At 34.6% G+C, this 21656-nt stretch overlaps 1 protein-coding gene and 2 pseudogenes across 8 annotated transcripts; 2 read left to right on the top strand and 1 right to left on the bottom strand.

Annotated features, from left to right (window-relative positions):
- Nucleotides 1–600: 600 nt before the first annotated feature.
- Nucleotides 601–21117, bottom strand: LOC100819187 (pentatricopeptide repeat-containing protein At5g27110). Of its 7 annotated transcripts, none has more exons than XM_014767888.3 (12): nucleotides 20837–21117; nucleotides 20526–20570; nucleotides 15668–15779; nucleotides 13468–13537; nucleotides 4023–6572; nucleotides 3793–3924; nucleotides 3367–3454; nucleotides 3110–3218; nucleotides 2891–3009; nucleotides 2512–2640; nucleotides 1805–2359; nucleotides 601–1707 (listed from the first exon to the last, which is right to left on the bottom strand). In XM_014767888.3, the coding sequence occupies exon 5, from the start codon at nucleotides 6549–6551 to the stop codon at nucleotides 4434–4436; it is 2118 nt and encodes a 705-aa protein (XP_014623374.1). In that variant the 5' UTR covers nucleotides 6552–6572; nucleotides 13468–13537; nucleotides 15668–15779; nucleotides 20526–20570; nucleotides 20837–21117; the 3' UTR covers nucleotides 601–1707; nucleotides 1805–2359; nucleotides 2512–2640; nucleotides 2891–3009; nucleotides 3110–3218; nucleotides 3367–3454; nucleotides 3793–3924; nucleotides 4023–4433. The 7 variants fall into 7 exon arrangements, with proteins under 7 accessions (XP_014623374.1, XP_014623373.1, XP_014623375.1 ...); XM_014767887.3 differs by having other exon boundaries at nucleotides 15703–15779; XM_014767889.3 differs by having other exon boundaries at nucleotides 15703–15779; nucleotides 20544–20570.
- LOC100818653 (hsp70-Hsp90 organizing protein 1-like) lies at nucleotides 10404–11393 on the top strand (annotated as a pseudogene). Its single transcript, NR_164007.1, has 4 exons — nucleotides 10404–10708; nucleotides 10808–10861; nucleotides 11135–11194; nucleotides 11286–11393. The product of NR_164007.1 is annotated as a hsp70-Hsp90 organizing protein 1-like (transcript).
- Nucleotides 15787–20317, top strand: LOC100817586 (filament-like plant protein 3; annotated as a pseudogene).
- Nucleotides 21118–21656: the final 539 nt, after the last annotated feature.

Below are 21656 nucleotides of genomic sequence, written 5' to 3'. Positions count from 1 at the left end.
ATGTTGGAAAGTGAAATTTAAATGCAATTATTTTAAAAATTATAATATTTTAAAAAATATTATGAACATATTTATTACAAAAATTAATAAAAAATGTTAATGAAAAATTATTTGCTTACAAATAAATTTAATTGATCCAAAAGTAAAATATAAAAGTTTTTCATTACAATACAGAGTTAGTGAAAAAATTATTATAACTATTGGCTACTTTATAATTAATATTTTCATGTTATTAAAAAAATAATTACAAATAGTGAAAAATATTTCCATGTTATTTTAACTTATCTATCTTCTTTACCAACTTCAATAAAGATTACAACAGTCACTTCAAAAATAGCTACTACCTTAAAAACTCACCCAAACCACAAATACACAACAGTCACTTCACACAACAACATGAACACTACTACTGCCCAACACCCTTTAGTCTAAATAGAACAGGATCTGGGGCTATCTGTGGAATGAATAAGAGGAAGAAGGGAGGGGTGGGAAATTGTTCTTTAAGCAAAACCCAGAAATAAAAATGAAGAATTTGAGAGCCAGGTGTTTAATCTTAAGAAGTAACTTGCAAAGAAAAACAGACAAGTAGTTACAGAGAGCTTTGCTTACAATTCACTTTCCACCACCATCTACCTCGATTTTAACATTTACACATAGAAAAAAGATCACTAGTAAAAGATAGAAAATATGGGAAACAGAAAAAGAAAAAAGTACTATTTTTTAAAGCATATCCTATGGCTATCTATTATGCTATTCCTTTACACACACAACTCAAGAGTCTGAGGGTTAGGCACCTACCATGACTCCCCAATTTCACTACACGACAAGGGTCTATCGTCTATGTCTATCTACTGTGTCAATGCAATTCAATTCAATTCAAGTGCTGAATCCAAAGAGTGAAGAAGACAGGAATTAACAGAATGAAAGAAAAGATATATATATATATATATATATATATATATATATATATAGAGAGAGAGAGAGAGAGAGAGAGAGAGAGAGAGGAATGTCAGAGAAAGTTTAGGGATATCAAGGTAGATATTATTCAATGAGTTAGTTGTTTGTGATGTGGGAAGAGAAAGAGATATTGGAAAAAAGTAACAGAGAAGTTGAAGAGGGGTCATGTTGTGACAGACAGAAAAACAGGATAAGAGCGTTTCTGTGAAGTGTGAACGGGGTCTCAAAAGGTCCACTGCTAGTGCTATAGTTTTATTTAAACTTAAAAAACACTACAGCCGTTAAAAATTGTAATTCTTTTTCCTTTGCTTTTGTCTTGTTCTTCGTGTTATTATTTCTGCTCACTTTTGTTGCTGCGCTGCTTGATCCTGCCTCTGTCCTTTATTGCAATGCAAATTGCGGGTAGTACTTTGCTTGTAGCTACCGTGCCCAGTACAAAATCCTTCAGGAATCAGGAGTCTTATCTGTATGCATTGTTGGGGTTGAGCAAGCTTTGAATAGTTTAGTTACTTGGATTTTCGATGGCCTCAGGTTCAGATGCCTTAACTTCAGAAGGATTGATCTGGTGTGCATCTTGATTTATAAGCTGTGTTTGGAATTCTTTTGGATTTGTAGCATTTATAGTAGTCAGTGTGTTAGCACAATCTGAGGTCTGTGGTATGCCAGAAAGCCATGACGGGACAGAATGCAAGCTAAGGCATCCACAGCAGACAGTAGAATATGAGGAAGAACATCGGTTGAATGTGTCACCTGAAAACAAACAAATATATCAAGCAGATTGAAAGAAAAGGAATAACATGGTTACAAGATCTAATCTGAAAGTAAAAACAAAGAAATATTGGCATACTTTTCTATAAAATTGCTGCTGATATGATAATCGCTCTCTCAAGTAGTTCATCTCAGAAGCATCAAGTGCTGTTGACTCAAAATAAAGCCACTGATCTATATGATTACTCTAACTACATTATCAGAAGACATAGTCTTGTGTCCCTCTGTACAATCCTTTGCTAGAGCAACAGCGATCTCTTTGGAAAGCAAGAATAATGGAAGTAGTCCAACAACAGTACAGTTCCTTATCCACATGCTGCAGTCGTTGATAGTAATCTCATTCTCATCATATACAACTAAAGAGCAATCAAAAGTTTTCTGTGGTGACAACTTCGAATTTACAGAATGACTATTCAAGCAAGCCTTTTGTTTTGTTCTGTTGGTAGGGTCACTATATGCTCCAATCATCTCTCCCCAAAGTACTTCATCACCAGATAGATAACGCATTAATAAACCTCCTAACACCTGATTTGACTCTTTAGAAAATGTGAAACAAGGAAGATTCTCCAACTTGGTAGTGGTGTGAATTTTCTTTTCAATTTTGTGAACAGATACTTTCTGTTTAATACCACTCCTACACAAAAAAAAGGTTCATTATCAAGAAAACAATATGTAAAACTCAATAAAAACACATTAGTAAAACTGTAAATTAATTCTTACACAATGAAAAGGAAAATTGCATATGCAATTTTATATTAGCTAATATACTTGGCAGTTAGAAATTACCCCGAATTTTCGATTCTAAACCCCATTTTCTGGGATAATTGATGCACTGCAACACATTCTTCAGTTAGCTTCAAAATTGTACACCGCAAACAAAATTAATATTCTGTGAATGTGTATAGCAAATACAATCTGCATATGCCAAACAAACTGATATCAGCTATATAATCATCCTTTGAAGATTTCCAATGTCTATTAGCCCTTATGAAATATTCAAATTTAACAAAAAGCCAAAATGTATGCCCAATTCACCAGGACGGTTCAGGAAAAGACCAACAAATCATACTATTTTTTAAAAAAGAAAATGTAGCCCATATCACATTTCCATGTGAAACAGATAAACAACATAAAATACTCCATGGGTATTCTTAGTCAGTGAAACCTTCATCCTTTGATGCTAAAAAAATTTCTTATGTCTGGGAAATCTCTATCCTTGTTGATTCATCAACAATGGGTTTTGATGCTGGGGATGCTCCATCTCCTTTTTATTCTGCATTTTCACTGGCATGCCAACACAAATAAAATGAAGTGAACATAGTGTGAAACAGGTCTATACAAGAATACTCAAAGACCTTAAGCCAAAACAGAAATCTCCCAATACCTGATTTGACTCTTCAGGAAATGTGACATGAGGAAGACTACCCAACATCCTAGTGGTGTCAACCTCCTTTTTGGTTTTGTGAACAAATGATTTCTTTCTAATCCCACGCCTATACAAAATGCAGGTTCAGAACAAGAAAACATTATGTACAACAGAAAGAAAACAAATACAATAGCAACAGTTCCCATCCAGGCATGGGACTATAATTCTTACAGATTTAAAATGGAAATTTAATGTGTGCTGCAGTTAGAACTCACCCGGAAAATGTACAACTAAGCCCCATTTTTTGGGATAACTTCTCCACTAGAGCACGATCTCTAGTAGACAATTCATCAAAATTGTACACTGCAGTAAAAATTCAGATCATGAATGGACACATTTACAAGCCACAAATTTATATAAGCACCAAATCATCCATCAAAGATTTTCAGTGTAGATTAGCTTTCACAGACTAGCCAAAAGAATTCAAAATTTCTCAACTAGCCAAAATGGTTACATAACCAATTCATACAAAATGCCAAATTAACGGGAAATATTAACAAAAGGACCAACGACCAATGAACCAGAAAAACTGTTTTTCTTCGAAAAAACAAAAGAGGCCCACATCATATAGCTGCATAAAATAAACAATACCCCCAATAATTGTAAACAAACAAATCATGGGCAATGTAAATGAGTCAAACCTTCATCTTCTGATGCTAAATTTTTTTTCAATATCCGGGAAATTTGAACCCTTTTGGGTTCATTAACAATGAAATTCTGATGTTGAGGTGGCTCTGGCTCTTCTTTCTTTGAGATTGCTTCGGCACATCAACCTAAATCAAAGCAGAGGGGAAGTATAGTCTCTCACACAATGAATCAAGTACAAGAGAGAATAATAAAACTGGAAGCCAAAAGAGCTGTGTCCCAATACCTGATCTGATGCTGCAGAACATGAGACAAGAGGAAGATTCTCTATCAAGGTAGTGTTGTCAACCTTGAGATTATATTAGTTTTCAAATTTGCAAAGGAGGATAAGCTTGTGAGCTGGACATGGTGAGGATCCGAAGACTAAGATCCTTGGTGTGAGTAACTGGTCTTTATTTATTTATTTTTTACTAAAATCCAAAACGGACCAAAAAATAGAACATATCAACACAAAAAGAACTCTGACTTTCCTTTGCTTGATTGCACACTTCATCTAGGATTACTAACTCAATGGACCTACCATGTATAATACATGGAAGAAAATGTACACTATTCATTCAAGTTTGTTCACACTGTACAGTCACAAAGACAGAGAGATATGAAAGGCATTTCATATCATCCTTTGCAAATTTGAAAACTAATATAATCTCAATGTTTCAACATCAAGATGATATGTAAATGATTTAGACTCATCTTCCATGTGATCAGAGAGATATGAAAGGCATTTAAAAACAAGTTCTAGATGCAAGTGTGAATTGTCTTCTACAAAGAACGGGAGGATCTTCTGATTAATCTCAATCCAACTACACCCTGGATTCTTCTTTAATCCAAGCTCTTTCATCTTTGATCTCACCACACGTACTTCATCCCACTTATGTGCAGAAGCATACATATTTGACAAGAGAATATAGGTTGATGAATCATCAGGATCCTTATCAATAAGCGTTCTTGCAATTTCAGCTCCCAAATCAATATTTCTGTGCAGACGACATGCAGAAAATAATGTGCTTAACAACTCAACATCATCCCTGATTTCAGGGTTTTGTTGCAGAATCTCATATGCTTCATGCAATCTTCCAGCACGTCCAAGAAGATCAATCAAGCATGAATAATGTTCAACTCTAGGTATAATGCCATAAACATTGATCATTTGATTGAAGTAATAGCATCCTTCGTCAACCAACCCAGCATGGCCACAAGCAGATAGTATAGCAAGAAAAGCAACCCTATCAGGTTTCACGTTGGACTGCAGCATTTCAGCAAAAAGCTCCAAAGCTCCATAGGCATGACCATGAGACCCATAAGCAGTAATCATGGAAGTCCAGGACACCAGATCCCTTTTGGGCAAACATTTAAAAACACTGAATGCTTCATCTACAGCACCACACTTTGCATACATATCAAGTAGAGCTCCCATAACCACTTCATTGTTGTCCAATTTTTTCTCAATAATCAGATTGTGAATCTCTTTACCTTTTTCTAGTGCTGCTAGTTGAGAACAAGCTGTCAAAACACTGGTAAAAGTAATAGCATCAGATTCAACATACGATTTTCTCATTTCACTAAAGAGGCCAAGGGCTTCAAAAAGTTTCCCTTCAGCCACATATCCAGAAATCATAACATTCCAAGAAACTACCTTGGACTTTGGTATTAATTTAAAGATCTTTTCGGCTAACTCTACCTTTCCACATTTAAAGTATAGATCCATGAGTGAACTATTAACGAAAACATCAGGCTGTATTCTGTTTCGTATTGTATATCCATGCACAAACTTCCCCTCTAGTAGTCGGGCTGATCGTGAACAAACCATTATTAAACTACTTAAGGTAGTCAATGTTGGCTTGACTCCTTCATTGTACATCCTCTTAAAAAGTTGAATGCATGATATGATGTCACCTTTCAAACCATATCCACTAATCATGGAATTCCAAGCAACAACAGTCTTTTTAGGCATCTGCTCAAAAATCTCTATGGCCATTTCTAGATGACCACATTTTCCATACATGTCAACAAGAGCAGAGCTAATGAAACTGTCCAGCAGAAAACCACTATTGATCAATTCCTCATGGATTTCCATTCCCCTGTTCAAATCCAAAAGTCTAGCACAAGATGAAATAGCAGTTGTGATTGTAACCGAATTAGGCTCAAATCCAAATCTTCTCATTAGGCCAAAATATTCTAGGGCATCTTTGAAGTTTCCACTTTGATAATAACAAGAAATCACTGTATTCCAGCATGCCACATCCTTCTCAGGCATTTCATTGAACAGCCATATGGCTTTCTCAAATGCATTGCATTTTCCATACATACCGACAAGAGAGCTTCCAACAACAATGTCCATCATTAAACCAGTTTTTATCAAACATGTATGAATCATTTTTCCCAAAACATATCTATGCAGCCCCCCACAAGCCTTAAAAACACTAGGGTAAGTATAACTATCAGGTTTTAGGTAAGGGTAGTGTAACAACTTCTCAAAAAGCTCTAGGGCTTCCACATACATGTAATTCTTAGTGTAACCTGCCATCAAGCCATTCCACAAGGATATCTCACATGGGTTTTCCATGTTATCAAAAACACACTTTGCATGATCATACAAATGGCAAGAAAGATACTGGTTAATCAAGGTCTTGCACAAGAAAATATCATTTTGCAAGCCCAAAGTTACAACTTTCTGATGAATGAGCTTGCCTTGCTTCAGTGACTTGGAATTCATACAAGCTCTCAAAAGGGGTAGTAGTTTTCTAGTGTCCATTCAGCAATGACCAGAGAGACACTACACAGAAACCATAATCATCAATCTAAATTCTAAAGCATGGGAATAAAACAAATAACAAACAAAAACACAAATACAATCACTCAAATTGCTAACTTCCTAAAATCAGTGGAAAATCCAACGACCTTAAATTAATAGGAACTACAAACACCCTAATGCCCACCCCATCTAAGATAACCATCATACTTATAAAATTTCCCACAGTTAAATGACAGCATATTCAGTAAACAAAGATCATGAGCATATCAGAGTTCTTGCAAAAGTAAAAGAAGATGACATAAAAGTATTCGGTAAAATAAAAAGTGTAAACATAAATGACATGCATAAGTTTCCCTCTAGTATCAATACTCCATCTCATTGAGGACATCCCTATTGGCAAAGGAGAAGAAGCAACTAAGGTAGTAATTCTTTAATTAGAATGATAAGCCAACCCATAATTAGAACTTCTCTATCACTATTATCAGCATAAGTAGAGACCAGAAAGAGCATCAACTAACCAAACTTGACTACATTTTTATTCAACTAAAGAATAAACCATATTCTGACTCAAGTTCAAAATGTGAACTTTGATTATAGATTGTAAATGCCGCATCAATATGATTCTAAAATTGCCACCATAAATTTCGGTGGTATTAGCTGCTGAATATGAGAGAGAGAATGCTCACCTGAGAGAGAGATTTGCAGAAAACTGAACAATCAAAAAGTATCTGAGTTTTGTTTTAAGAAATTGTGTTTGACACGAGACTTTGTAAGGTTGTAGTGCTCCCGTGTTCTGGTTTTTCGGTTGAAAGGTTTGTAGTGTGCACTGTGTACTGTGTAGAGCGACGGTGAGAGAGAAGGGGACATTGTGTAAAGGACAAAGGGAGAAACAAGTTGAAAAAGAAAATGAAAAAAAAAATGGAGAAATAGTCAAATTGGTTCCCAACGTCCCTATTGGTGAGAAATTAATTCTAAGATAAAAATAAATAAATTTAATTTACGTGAAAAATATAATATTTAAAAAATTTATTTGATCATAAATTATATTTTTTAAAATTAATTTAAAATTAAATTATAAAATTTAAGAATCAATATATAACATTTTACATATTTATAAATTAAATTTGATGATAAAATATATTTTAAAAATTAATTTAATATTAAATTATAAAATTCAGGAATCTATCATTAATTTCAACACTAATTTGTACTGCTTCTTGCAAAAATCATGGAATAAATTTAATTTTTTATTGGACAAATTTATATACGCGTCACAATTTAATGGATGAATTTAGCTATTTAGTGAAGAAAAAAAAAAGAAAGAAAATACAGAAATCGTAACCATTAATTAAAACTAAATGAAACATCAACGGTTGGAATTGAGTTTCTCACGGTGAACTGTATTTTTCTTTCCCACGGTTGAAAACAAAAACCCTACTCTGTTGTCGTGTCTTCTTCGTTTGGATTAAGGTTGTTGGTAATGCTATGGCGAACACCGATGAACCCAATCTCATAAACTTCTCCTCCGTTGGTGAACCCTCGAAGGTTCTCATGGACAAGTATTTGAAGATAGTCAAAGAATTTGTGGACTCCAACGATCAAGGTTTTCACTGTCTTCTTTTCTTTTCATTTCTACTTTACTCCCTCACTCACTTACTTGACTTCAAATTATGTTATGCGCCCCATTCGATTTTAATAATTTTTTCATAACAAAATGTTAGTATTTTGCTTACTCAATTTTGTTTGTGCACGCACATACGTATATATTGCTTTATCATTACATTTTTTTAACCACTGTAATTAGGAACTTTGGCTCCATGAGACCCCAGGTATGCCACAAGCTCCGGTCTTTTGGGCCGACTACAAGACTAATGGAGTAATGGGTTTAGTCACGCTTAAAAGTTAAAACTTCTCACTCCTCACCAAAGAAGAGTGTATTCTGGGGATTGAAACCAGTTGTCAAACTTCTGCATATACTCTGCTTATTAATGTTTTGTAGAATATGAAATCAAGCAATCCAAATGTTGCATTGGAAGATTTTATAAAGTAGGATAACATATCAATGGCTATCCAAATAATGTGAAATTTTATATACAGATTAGAAAGATAATATCATGATTCAACGGTTGGATTGATTAATTCTGTCTTCTACATAAAGTTATTAAGCAGTGTAACGGCTAAAGATGCCTGATGTCAATATATATATATATATATATATATATATATATATATATATATATATATATATATATATATATATATATATATATGTCATTTTCTCAAGTTTAATTTAGGAGGAATAACTTGTCAATCCTTGGAACATGCACACCCTTAGGTGTCTAAATTGTGTGTTTGATTTGGATTGGGTATGAATTTTGACTAGTTGGTATTGTTAATTTTCAAATTCTGTTGGCTTGTTCACAAGGAATTATGGACACTGAAAAGCATAGAATAATGTTATATACATATATTACTTTGTGTTGCTTTGCGCTTTGTATATTATTATTATTATTATTATCCATCCATTCATGATCTGGATTTTCTTTTTACGATTTTGAAACTAGATTGTCTCATGAATAATGTCCATTAACGAATAACTTTTGTGAAAAAAGTGGTTTAATATATACTCTTTCTTGGTGAGTGCTAAGTTGAGCACATATAGAAATCCTTTCTATATCTCTAAGAATTATATTATTGTGTCTGGAATGGAATTGTTGCTAAAGCAATGCCTTTTATTTGGTCTCACATTTTGTTTTCTTGATATTGAACCTACATTTTTTGTAGGGTTGGGATTAAACGGAGAGTATCTATTGACAAAACCAAAAAGGAGGTTGACAACACTACCTTGATAGAGAATCTTCCTCTTGTCTCATGTTCTGCAGCATCAGATCAGGTATTGGGACACAGCTCTTTTGGCTTCCAGTCTTTTATTATTCTCTCTTGTACTTGATTCATTGTGTGAGAGACTATACTTCCCCTCTGCTTTGATTTAGGTTGATGTGCCGAAGCAATCTCAAAAGAAAGAAGAGCCGGAGCCACCTCAACATCAGAATTTCATTGTTAATGAACCCAAAAGGGTTCAAATTTCCCGGATTGTTTTGGACTGTTTTAATCTCTACGCTGGTAACGGGTATGTTTGGATTGGAGAATTGATTAGGTGGTGAACTAAGGGAAGGATTATTGGATTAATATATGTAGGTTAGACTTTAGTCTATGTATCTATCTCTTTGCACGTGCCATGATTACTTTGCTGCTGTATTATCGTTGAAGCTTATTTGTTGGATAAGGAATTTGATCAAGTCTGGTCGTGGCATGACTGTGCATTTAAACAAGGTTTTATTTCATTTTCTATGTATTTTGGTGTATTACATGAGGAATTGTATAAAAAAAAACCCTAGGGAAATGTGTTTGAATTTTATTTTCAAAAAGTGTTTTTCGTTTTCAACATGCAAGCAACTAAACATGGTTGTTCGGACAGTTGGTGGAGGGTGGTGAGAGGCATGAAGTAGAGTGTGGGGTAGAAGGAGAGGCTGAACAAATGAAAAAAGAAGATAAGAAAGCTTCCCTCAGCCGGTTATGTTTTTTGCTTTTTAAAACACTTGTTGTGGAAACAATTTTCAAAAAGGAAATAAGGATGAAAATTTGATATCTGAGTAGCAAGTTGTGTGGAATTGTTTTAGAAAACAGTTTAAAGCAGAAAAGTGACAGATGAATCAAACAGGCCCTTAGTGAATCATTCTTCTTTTTTTGGGTGGGGGAGGAGGAGGGTGTCATGCATTTTGCTTTCATGTTCAATCTTTTGTTTTTTGTTAATATTTCATGCACAATCTGATTGATGAGGTTTTTCTTGTTATTTTGTACCAGTTTGACGACTGCATAAAGGATTGTGAAAGGGCTGTTGAAAGGGGAAAAATACTAAGATCGGATTACAAGATGATAGCAAGAGCTTTGACAAGGAAAGGGACTGCATTGGCCAAAATGGCTAAATGCATTACCCAAATTTTAACCTGCCATTGAGAATTTCCAAAAAGCACTTACAGAGAACCGCAACACAGACACCTTGAAGAAACTGAACGAAGCTGAAAAGGCTAAGAAAGAACTAGAGCAACAACAAGCATTATACAAAAGCTATAAAAAGGAACCCAAAAGATGCTAAGGTAATAATACCCATTGAATAGCAGTGATAATCCTTGTGTTCAATAGTTAATGCAAATCCTGATCATGAAAGAATATGACAAAGCTTTGGAAACATACAGGGAGGGTTTGAAACATGATCCTAACAATGAGGACTTGCTTGATGGCATAAGAAGGTATGGTATCGTGCTACATTCCTGCTATTTTTGGGAGTTAATATTGCCACTTTCCATATGCACCATGACAATGCAAGTGCGTAATCACCATAGTATCATACATTTAAGATGTTTAGAACAAATTAATAAGGCTATCCATGGAGATTTTACACCTGAGGAGTTAAAGGAGAGACAGGTGTGACTTGTGTTCTGATAACCTAATGAACTCTATTGACTAAATCACCTGAAATGGGCAATTCATATGTGCAAATATTTAATTTTATGTTTTTGCAGGCCAAGGCAATGCAAGACCCAGAGATACAAAGCATTCTGCAAGACCCTGTTATGAGACAAGTATGCTCCCTTGTTGATTGAAAGTTACTATGTGTTGTGTCAATGTAATAGAGGAACTGGCTGTGCTAACGAGAGTTGGGCATGTATGCAGGTATTGATTGATTTCCAGGAAAATCCCAGAGCTGCAGAGGAACATGCGAAGAATCCAATGGTGATGAACAAGATTCAAAAGCTTATCAGTGCCGAGATTGTGCAGATGAGATGAATTTTATGGAAGGTGGCAATCAAGCAGAGAAACAATTGACAATTGTATTTTTCAGTGTGACTATATAATTTAAATAATTAAGATAACAAATGAAGACTATAATATATAGAAATATCGAATAGTATATACAAATTCATTTAAAGAATTTAATATTACACACACTCACATTGTTGTTTACTAACCTGATACTATTAAGTTGCACGAAAACCTCTTGTCAAACTTCAATCGTATATTTTAGTTCTGAATATTCAGAAAACTTTCTTAGCAGATATTTGGAATGGCTGAAAAGGAGATGGAATATAGGGTCGAATTATTCAACAAGTAGGTTTCCCTGCTGTTGTAAGCAAGTACAATGTAGAATCTGACTGTATTTGTTTTATGAGAATTTTTGTTTGCATAATAATTCATTTGGCTAACCTTTTGTTGTTTTTACCATTCAGGATGACCCAGACCTGTTTCAATAAGTGTGTTGACAATAGGTAGGGAAACTCTTCTGATTGCATAATCTGCTTGAGAAAGTGTCATGTTTGATGCCCTTCAAATGTCATCCAGTCCAGTCAATTTGACAATTTGGAGATTAGTTTCTTAATTCTCAAGAGTTATCAGCTGTTGCATTATTTTGAGGATGGCTCAATGTGAATGTTATGATAATATCTGTTTACCACTTTTTCATCTCAGGTATAAGGAGTCTGAGCTAAATATGGGTGAAAATAGTTGCATTGACCACTGTGCTTCAAAATATTGGCATGTAAGATGTTACTTAAGTTTACTTTTGGATCTATCACTGGCACTGTTTTGAGTTGTATATTAGGTATCCTTTTTTTCTCATCAAACTCTATTATGCTTTAAGATAGTTTCTCAGACAGAAGTTTTAGGATGAAATCTTACTGGGGTTTTAGTACTTGTGGATTACAATGTTTTGACTTCAATATGGTTTTTGCTTTTGAAATAATGGGAAACTGCAAATAGTGATTGTCTTATTGTCTAAGGAGATTTTTTTTTTTGGCTAGGTGACTAATCTAATTGGTCTGCTGCTCGGTTCTGGGAGGCCTCCAATGTAATCCAAGTGTTTTGTATTTTCTTTTGCGGTTAGCAACCAGTGAGCTATGCCACTTTTCTGTTGACTTAAATCGTGGAGAGTGATTATGGATTACTTATTGTCTAGGGTTGTACAATTTTGTTTTTCTTTGAGAATGACTACAATTTTGGTTTCAAGTGTACATTTTACTTAGAATAAAGTATGTTTGGAGTAATGGTGATTGTTTATTTGGCTTCTGAATCTAGTAAGTTTTGGGAAAATTCTCTTAGAACAGAGTCAAATCAAGGGAAAGAACAGGCTCAAAAGCAGTTCCTTACATTAGGAAAACAGCCTAAATCTAGACCTTTTGCTACTGTAAAGGGATTAAGAGCCAACACTACTGTTGTTCCTCATCAATCTGTGAATCCAAGATTGGAAAAGATATTAGAGAAAGTTCTAGTTAAACAAGAGGTTTTAGTGTGTCATGCAAACACCAATGTGAAGGAGATGCTGGAGGTCTGGTTCACCAATATCAACAGAGTTGGCATAACCAATTATCTAGTTGCTGCTTTAGACGATGAGACTGCATAGTTTTGTGAATGAAATCAAGTCCCAGTGTATAAAACAGATTTAGATGACGGAGTTGATACCCGAATAATTTGTTTGAAAGCTTGTATGTTGGAGGTTTGGATAAGGCAATGCACTTGATGCAAGAGAATTTAGTACAACTAGGGTTGAAGAGAGAAGATTGTGCTGATATGACATGGATGACATTAGCATTTGTTAGATATACAAAACCAAGTATGTGAATGCACCTAACAACTAAAATCTGTAGCCAAGTTGGTGCTTGGCATGGTATCATAGCTTCTATGATCAAGTGGCTAACATTGCAATTAAAAGTCATACTATTTCTTGATATTAAACATCTAATCAGTTCCAAAATTTATCATCCATATAATAATTTAGCAGAAGTATCTACAAATCTTGCAAAGTAATTTAATTAATTACATGTTTCAAAGAAAATATAGATGAACAGGAGCTTATGCTTACCAATGACCTGGAGCAGTCTCTGTGTTGGTGTGTTGTCTACATACCCAGTATTTTAATGAACCTTCACAACCTACATTTAAAAGACAGCAATATATTAGGTTCGAAATAATCGTGTCAAAACTACAAACCAGATCAGGACATGGCAAATAGATTTATATATAGATATATTTATTATAAAAATTAAAAATTAAAAATTAAAAATATTTATTATTAAAATTAGAAGAGAAAATAAAAAAATCATTAATAATATAATTTTATATTTCAATAAAAAGATTTCTTTTTTTAATTTCTTAATTAATGACCTAAGAGTATTGGTTATCATTTGTCTTAATATTAAATTTAAAAACTAAAGTAAGATTTATCAGGGATATCGGTGAAAAAGAACCATTACGTTAAAACGTGAAATGATATTTTGGTACAATTTTTTCGTAAATCTAATACTTTATTTGGGACCGTGTGAGTATTTTTTTAATATATTTTTATATATCATATTTTGAAAGTCGTATCACTACAAGTGCAAGCTAAAAAGAATTCCTTCTTTAATAACTTCTTACAGTAGTTAAATCGATTACAAATGTTAATATTACTTTTAACTGATATTTATTTTCTCTAAAATTTAAAATTACAAATCTAATTTATCTGTTCACACAAATAGGATATTGTTCTCTTAGCTTTTGCGGATGATGTTATTCTTTTTGCGAAGGCTACTCTTGACCAGGTCTATTTGGTTAAGAATATTTTAGATTTGTTTTGCAGGAGTTCGGGGCAGACAATAAATCTCCAATTATGTTGGAAGACACTTGAGCAACAAGTTAGTGATGAGAAGGAGATACCATGGACTGAGGACTAGGATAAGTATATTGGAGTCCCAATCTTTCATAAGAGACCCTCCCGAAATACTTTTCAATTTATAATTGATAAAGTAAATCAGTGCTTGGAAAGCTAAATCTCTATTTTTGCAGGAAGAGTGACTCCGAGATGATGTTGCCAAGGTATGTCATGCAAACTACACTCCTACCCAAATCCACTCGTGATGATGTTGATAAAGTCTACAGGAATTTCATTTGGGGTCATAGCTCAATGGACAAAAGATGCATCTAGTGTCATGAGACAAGATCAGCACTCACAAGGAGCAGGGAGGGCTAGGCTTGAGGAAAATGAGATATGATGAGAGCCAATTGGAGATTCTCCTGTTTGGGCTCCTTTTATCAGGAGCAAGTATCGTTGTGGCTCTAGTATTCTGCCAATGCTCAATAAGCAAACACAAATAAAAAACTTTTGGCGGGGTATTTGTTCTATTTGGGACACATTCTGTCAGAATATCATTCGAAGTTACCATCACCTTGATAAAATTTTGGAACGATGCTTGGATTCCAAGCTGTGGCAGATTGGTGGATGTAGCTGCTAGTAACACTCCCCATTATGAGCTTCAAAAATCTGTGGCTGAGTATATTGATGTGAATGGTTGTTGGCAAATTCATACAATTAAGGATTATCTTTCCCCTAATGTTGTGAAGATGGTAACAGATATGGAAGTTAGTTACAATACTGACCGAGCAGATAGTATAGCATGGAGAGGAAGTCTAGTGATGGAGTGTGCTTTATGAAATATGTGTATGAGGTGAATGGTGTAGCAACTCACAAGAATCATGCTCTCTTCATGGAGATGAGGAAGTGGAAGGATCCTGAATATGCAAAGGGCTTTCTTTGAAAGATCAGCCAAGAATGCATTCTCACTAATTTTAGGACAATGCTTTTTGGTTTAAGCCCTTCAAATTTATGTCCTATTTGTGATGATTATGAGGAACCATTCACACAAAAATATATCAAAAGACAAAAAAATTATTTTATTATGAATTTAACTTACCATAAAACAAAAATGTATTAGGAAATAAAAGAAAAATTAAATATTTATTAAAAATAAGATTAAATTATCCATTTAATCCTTATAGTTTCATGATTCATATTTTTTTAGTTCCTATAGTTTTAAAGTGATATTTTTAGTATCTATAGTTTATATTTTAATTTTCTTTTAGTCCTTATAGTTTGAAAGTGATTTTTTAGTCTCTATTATTTATATTTTAAAACGATACGAACAGTGAAACTATAAGAAGTAAATTAGTGATTAAACTTAAAAATAAAAATATATTAAAGTCTTTAAATTTGAAATATTATTCCCATTATTCTGGAGCAACATAACTTCATCCAAGTTTTTTTCCATTGAATTAGTTGTACCCATGGTACTGCGTGCGAATGGGAGCCGATACAACAGGAAGCAAGACAGGGCACAGTAGCTACAAGCAAAGTACTACCTGCAATTTGCATTGCAATAAAGGACAGAGGCAGGATCAAGCAGCGCAGCAACAAAAGTGAGCAGAAATAATAACACGAAGAACAAGACAAAAACAAAGGAAAAAGAATAAAAAAATTTAACGGCTGTAGTGAATCACAGGAGCAATAAGCGGGAAACAAGGCAGTGTTTGTTTGATTAGAACCCCGACAAAGTTACCTTACCTTAACTTCACATATGATCTAGAGATTAGGTGGAGATATTTTAAAGCGATTATATACTTTTTTAAGTTTAAATAAAACTATAGCACTAGCAGTGGACCTTTTCAGACCCCGTTCACACTTCACAGAAACGCTCTTATCCTGTTTTTCTGTCTGTCACAACATGACCCATCTTCAACTTCTCTGTCACTTTTTTCCAATATCTCTTTCTCTTCCCACATCACAAAAAACTAACTCATTGAATAATATCTACCTTGATATCCCTAAACTTTCTCTGACATTCCCCTCTCTCTCTCTCTCTCTATATATATATATATATTCTGTTAATTCCTGTCTTCTTCAGTCTTTAGATTCAGCACTTGAATTGAATTGAATTGCATTGACACAGTAGATAGACATAGACGATAGACCCTTGCCGTGGCGAGAAATTGGGGAGTCATGGTAGGTGCCTAACCCTCAGACTCTTGAGTTGTGTGTGTAAAGGAATAGCATAATAGATAGCCATAGGATATGCTTTTAAAAATAGTACTTTTTTCTTTTTCTGTTTCCCATATTTTCTATCTTTTACCGGTGATCCTTTTTCTATGTGTAAATGTTAAAATCAAGGTAGATGGTGGTGGAAAGTGAATTGTAAGCAAAGCTCTCTGTAACTACTCATCTGTTTTTCTTTGCAAGTTACTTCTTAAGATTAAACACCTGGCTCTCAAATTCTTCATTTTTATTTCTGGGTTTTGCTTAAAGAACAATTTGCCACCCCTCCCTTCTTCCTCTTATTCATTCCACAGTTAGCCCCAGATCCAGTTCTATTTAGACTAAGGGGTGTTGGGCAGTAGTAGTGCTCATGCTGTTGTGTGAAGAAGTAAGGAGGTGTTGCTTTGCCTAAATTGTGGATGGACATGGACAGGAGGAGTTGGCTATGGCGCAGGATGTCGTCTAAGAAAAATCTGGGTGAAATTGAGAGTTCTGGCTCAATGTCGTCTCATTCTGAAAGATTTTCCGATGATCAGGTGCCGTCTTTTTAGTTGCATACATTGTTAACTTCAGTTTTGCATCCTATCATGGTTTAATTATATTTGTTTCCATCATTTTGCATTACTGAACAAGGGGGAGTGGGGGAGAGAATACCCTAGAACTTAGATAGCTCTGTGTATTTGTGGTTTGGGTGAGTTTTTAAGGTAGTAGCTATTTTTGAAGTGACTATTGTAATCTTTATTGAAGTTGGTAAAGAAGATAGATAAGTTAAAATGACATGGCTTTAACACTACAAAATTGAGAAATTCTGAACCAAGAATGCGGCCTTATCCATTCCAAGCTATAACTATAAGTGATAGGGAGGGAAAATAAGAAGAGAAAACCTGTTGAGTCAAGAATACAATAGACTAGAATGCTGCTTGCTTCCTAGTGGGAGAGGACTGTTGTTGTTTTACTAGTCTATTGCTTGAGATGATTTGAAGTTTCTAGGAAGGTTGAAGACATTGTTTATTATTTGGTCTGCTATTTTACTTGAATATAAGTTCCTAAAGCTTGCAGACCATTGATTCGGTCCTCCTTTTAGTTTGAGATCTCTGATTGTTCAAATTAATGTAAATTGGGGGGAATTTGATGAATGATGTTTTTTTACCATGATTTAAAGGTATATCCCACCCAAACTACTCCGTCTCCAGAAGGCACGTGTGAGGCTGCACCAAATGATGAAGTTAATGATGTGAAGACTCTGACAGAAAGATTACTGCTGCTCTTTTAAACTCTAGTGCCAAAGAAGATTTGGCAAAGCAGCATGCTAAAGTTGCGGAAGAAGCTGTCTCGGGTATCTGTTGTTTGGCCATCTTGCATCTCAATAACTTCACCTTGATTTGACAAACAAGTTTATCTAAATGAGAAATCTGTTGAGGCATTGAGCAATTGCAATTGAGTGTTTTTTTGGTCTGATAGTTGTGTTTGTTCAAGTGTTGATCTTGCTATGGTTTATGAAAAACGAATATCTAAAATTATCCAAACATGCTCTAGGGGTTATACTAAAATGTGCTTCATCTGCTTGTCCATGATTCATTTCTCCTGCCTAGGGTAGCCATGACTATATCATAAACTTTTGCTCTAGGCGGATTTTTAGGAAGTTTAATCCAAATTCTTTAAAAGGCATTTGTATTGTTTTGTTTTCTTTTTTCGGGTTAAAAGACTTACATTAACTAATGAACTGAAGATCTTTAATTATGTGGCTTTGATTAGGCTGGGAGAAGGCTGAAAATGAATTATTGATTCTTAAACAACAACTCGACAATGCAAAACAGGAAAACTCAGTTCTTGAAGACCAATTTAGTCATCTTAATGATGCACTCAAGGAGTGTATGAGGGATCTTCAACAAGCTAAAGAAGAACAAGAGTAAAAGATTCATGAGGCTCTAACAAATAACTCTTATGGCTTGGAATCCAAAAGACCCGATCATGAGTGGAAAGTTGTTGATGCTGCTTCATCAGTTCATTTGGATCTTCAGCAGAGGCTTGGGGATAAGGAGAAAGACAATTCAAGTCTTAAAATAAAGCTACAGTCTCAACTCGAGGAATTAAAGTTCAGGACCATAGAAGGGATTTGAGTACTCAGGCTGCTGAAGCAGCAAGCAGGCAACATTTGGAGAGTATAAAGAAGGTGGCTAAGCTAAAAGCTGAGTGCCGTAGACTGAAAGCTATGGCTCGCAAAACATTATCTGCTAATGATCACAGGTCTGTAGCTGCCTCTTCAGTTTATGTAGAGTCTTTTACTGACAGCATGTCAGATATTGGAGAGAGGCAATTGGTAGTTGAAAGTGATATGCAAAAATTAGGAGGTTGGGATGTGAGTGAAGGTGAGCCAAACCACCATGATTCATGGCCATCGGCTTTAATCAAGAAACTTGATCAATTTAACAATGAAAACACCGCTGGAAAAAATAGTATGGTCTTTTCAACCGAGATGAATCTGATGGATGATTTCCTTGAGATGGAAAGGCTTGTTGCACTGCCAGATACTGAAAGTGTAAGCGTTTTCCTGTGGAACGTACTGCACCTGACCAACTCAATGGTGGCTGTGGAACAAAGAATGCTGAAGTGGAAGCTATTGCTCAAAAGAATGCTGCACTGGAGAAGAAACTAGAGAAAATGGAGGCAGAGAAACTTGAGCTAGAGATGGATCTAACCGAGTGCGAAAAGCAGCTTCAAGCATCACTGAGTAGGATAAAGGAAGTGGAGTTGGAGGTAGTAGAGCTCCAAACTAAGTTGGCTCTTGCAAACAAATCAAACGAAGAACCATACGAGAAACTAAAAGCAACTCATGAAAAGAAAGAGATAGATGAGTCAAAACTCAGAGTTGCTCACACTGAAGCAGAAGAATTGGTTTTGAAAATTTGTTCATTAGAGGAAGAGATTGAGAAAGAACGAGCTTTGTCCGCTGAGAATTTGGCCAAGTGTGGAAAGTTGGAGGATGAGCTCTTGAGAATAAAGAATGAAGCTCAACTCCAAAAAGACACTGAGATTTTTCATGGAGAAGGTGTTAATAGTGAGTTAAAGCAGGTCAGTTTGGTAACACACAATGGGAACTCCACAATTTAAGCCTTCTTTAATGTATATTATATATTTGTTTAAACAGACTGGCACCATCAACTCTATCGTTTTCAATGTGAATATTGTCAAGTGCATGATGCTTAAAGGCTTAAAGCTAAGTTTTAGTTCAAATACTAACTCGTGATGCTAGTCTCAAATTACAAAAGATTTGTTGGAATTGCATTTGATTACTAAGTAGGTAAATACAAGTGATGGGTGTTGTCCAACTCTAAATATTTTGCATTAACAATATTACACATAAGTATTTTCATATAAAGAGCTTAGCATCTTTCAATGCAGGAGAAGGAACTAGCATTGGCTACAATTGTAAATTTGCTGAATGCCAAAAAACCATCGAATCTCTTGGACTGCAGTTAAAGTCCCTTGCAACATTGGAAGACTTTCTACTTGATTCAGAGAGCCCTATGGAGTTAGCTTGTGAAGTTACACCAGGTCAGTTAGCCCTATGGAGCCCTATGTAATTATTACATGGTGTACCCACTACCCAAACCCATTACCCTCAACCATGTCAGTACTACTTAACCAACCCTGAATTCAACCAACCCATGAAAAGCAATTCTGATTTCCTCAAAGTTTCCCTTCAGCAAGCCGTACATAGAGCACAAAGGAGTGAAACACACCCATGCCCTTGTCCCTAGTCCCACAGTGTTCATGAGAACTATATCCATGTTCAGCAATTTGCCAAAGGGGTTGTAGTCAACAAAATTATTTCTTTTCTACTACAAAGTTGTGGAATTCCCACTTATCCAAAAGCTTATCCAATGAATGAATGGCCTTTCGTGGTTGTGCCCGCATATATAGTAATATATTAATATTCTTCATCAGATAACTCATAACGAAACAGTATTACATTTTATTTTGAACACTATAATAAGCTAACTATAACTATATTTTAGTATAAAAAAACATAGGAACACGCATGAACCATAGAAAATGAAGAAATCGGCACTGACCCGTTTGCAACCCAGTACCTGTTGTTCAGAAAAGGAAGAAATTCCCTGCAACCAACATTACGAAACATCAGCCGTAAAAGAAGTTCCCTCACACTTGGTTATTTTCAACGCCATTCTTAAAGTTTTACCATTTATTTATAATTTTGACGGCAATTGTTCGAAAGTGTGAACTACGCAATTGTTAAAAGTGTGAACTTCATATTAATGTCAAATGAGCGTATACAATAAGCACGAACGTGACTGGGGTTGTTCGAAGCTCCTAATAAAAGCTTAAAAGAAGGTTAACCTAACTAAGTACAACCCTCACTAACCTGATTTCGGCAAAAGTGATCGAACAATATCCTTCTTCACGACCTCGTCGCGTTCGAGTCGCGAAGTTGGAGCCGTCAAAGAAGCTGAAAACAAGCTGGCCGGGAACTTCGAGCCGTTAAAACAAGCTTAAAAGAACAACGTGAAGAGGCTAGGGATCGAGTTGCGTTGGTCAAGGTGCAGAGGAAGAACAATACCATTTATTTATAATAATTTAATATTTTGGTGGGATTCATTTCCATTTTAATGACTCTTTCTTTTGGTTGAGACTTGAGAAATAAGAACAATCAACATATATATATTTCACAATTTTTAGCCGATAATAATAAAGGTGCTGATTGTACATTCTTCAAATAACTTATATCTTTAAATACATAAATCACTATTTTTTTTTTATAGGGGTGGGAATAAGTCAAGTCGGACTACATGACCTAGATGAAGTTAGGTTCAGACTCTTTTAAAAGTCTATTAAATTAAATAGAATAGAACATGTTTAAGCTGATTAAAAAACCTTATAAATATGATAGGCCGTTATCTATATATATATATATATATATATATATATATATATATATATATATATATATATATTATTTTTTGGGTATCAATATATAATATTATTTTTTGAATACAATTAATTTTTTTTTTGTTAAAGCTATGACTTTTATATTCCTTTTTCTTTAATTACGATTTAGGTGTGAGTCATGTGTCCTTTTATATTTTTTTTTATTTAATTACGATTTAGGTGTGAGTCATGTGTCCTTTTATATTCTTTTTTCTTTAACTTTCCTATTACGCCATAAGATATGAAATATTTATATT

This window comes from Glycine max, chromosome 15 (assembly GCF_000004515.6).
Source record: "Glycine max cultivar Williams 82 chromosome 15, Glycine_max_v4.0, whole genome shotgun sequence".
Classification (NCBI taxonomy): domain Eukaryota; kingdom Viridiplantae; phylum Streptophyta; class Magnoliopsida; order Fabales; family Fabaceae; genus Glycine; species Glycine max.
This window is presented reverse-complemented; position numbering and strand designations above follow the sequence as displayed.

Coding starts and splice junctions, on each gene's coding strand:
- LOC100819187 (XM_014767888.3), bottom strand. CDS start 6,551: ATGGACACTAGAAAACTACTACCCCTTTTGAGAGCTTGTATGAATTCC.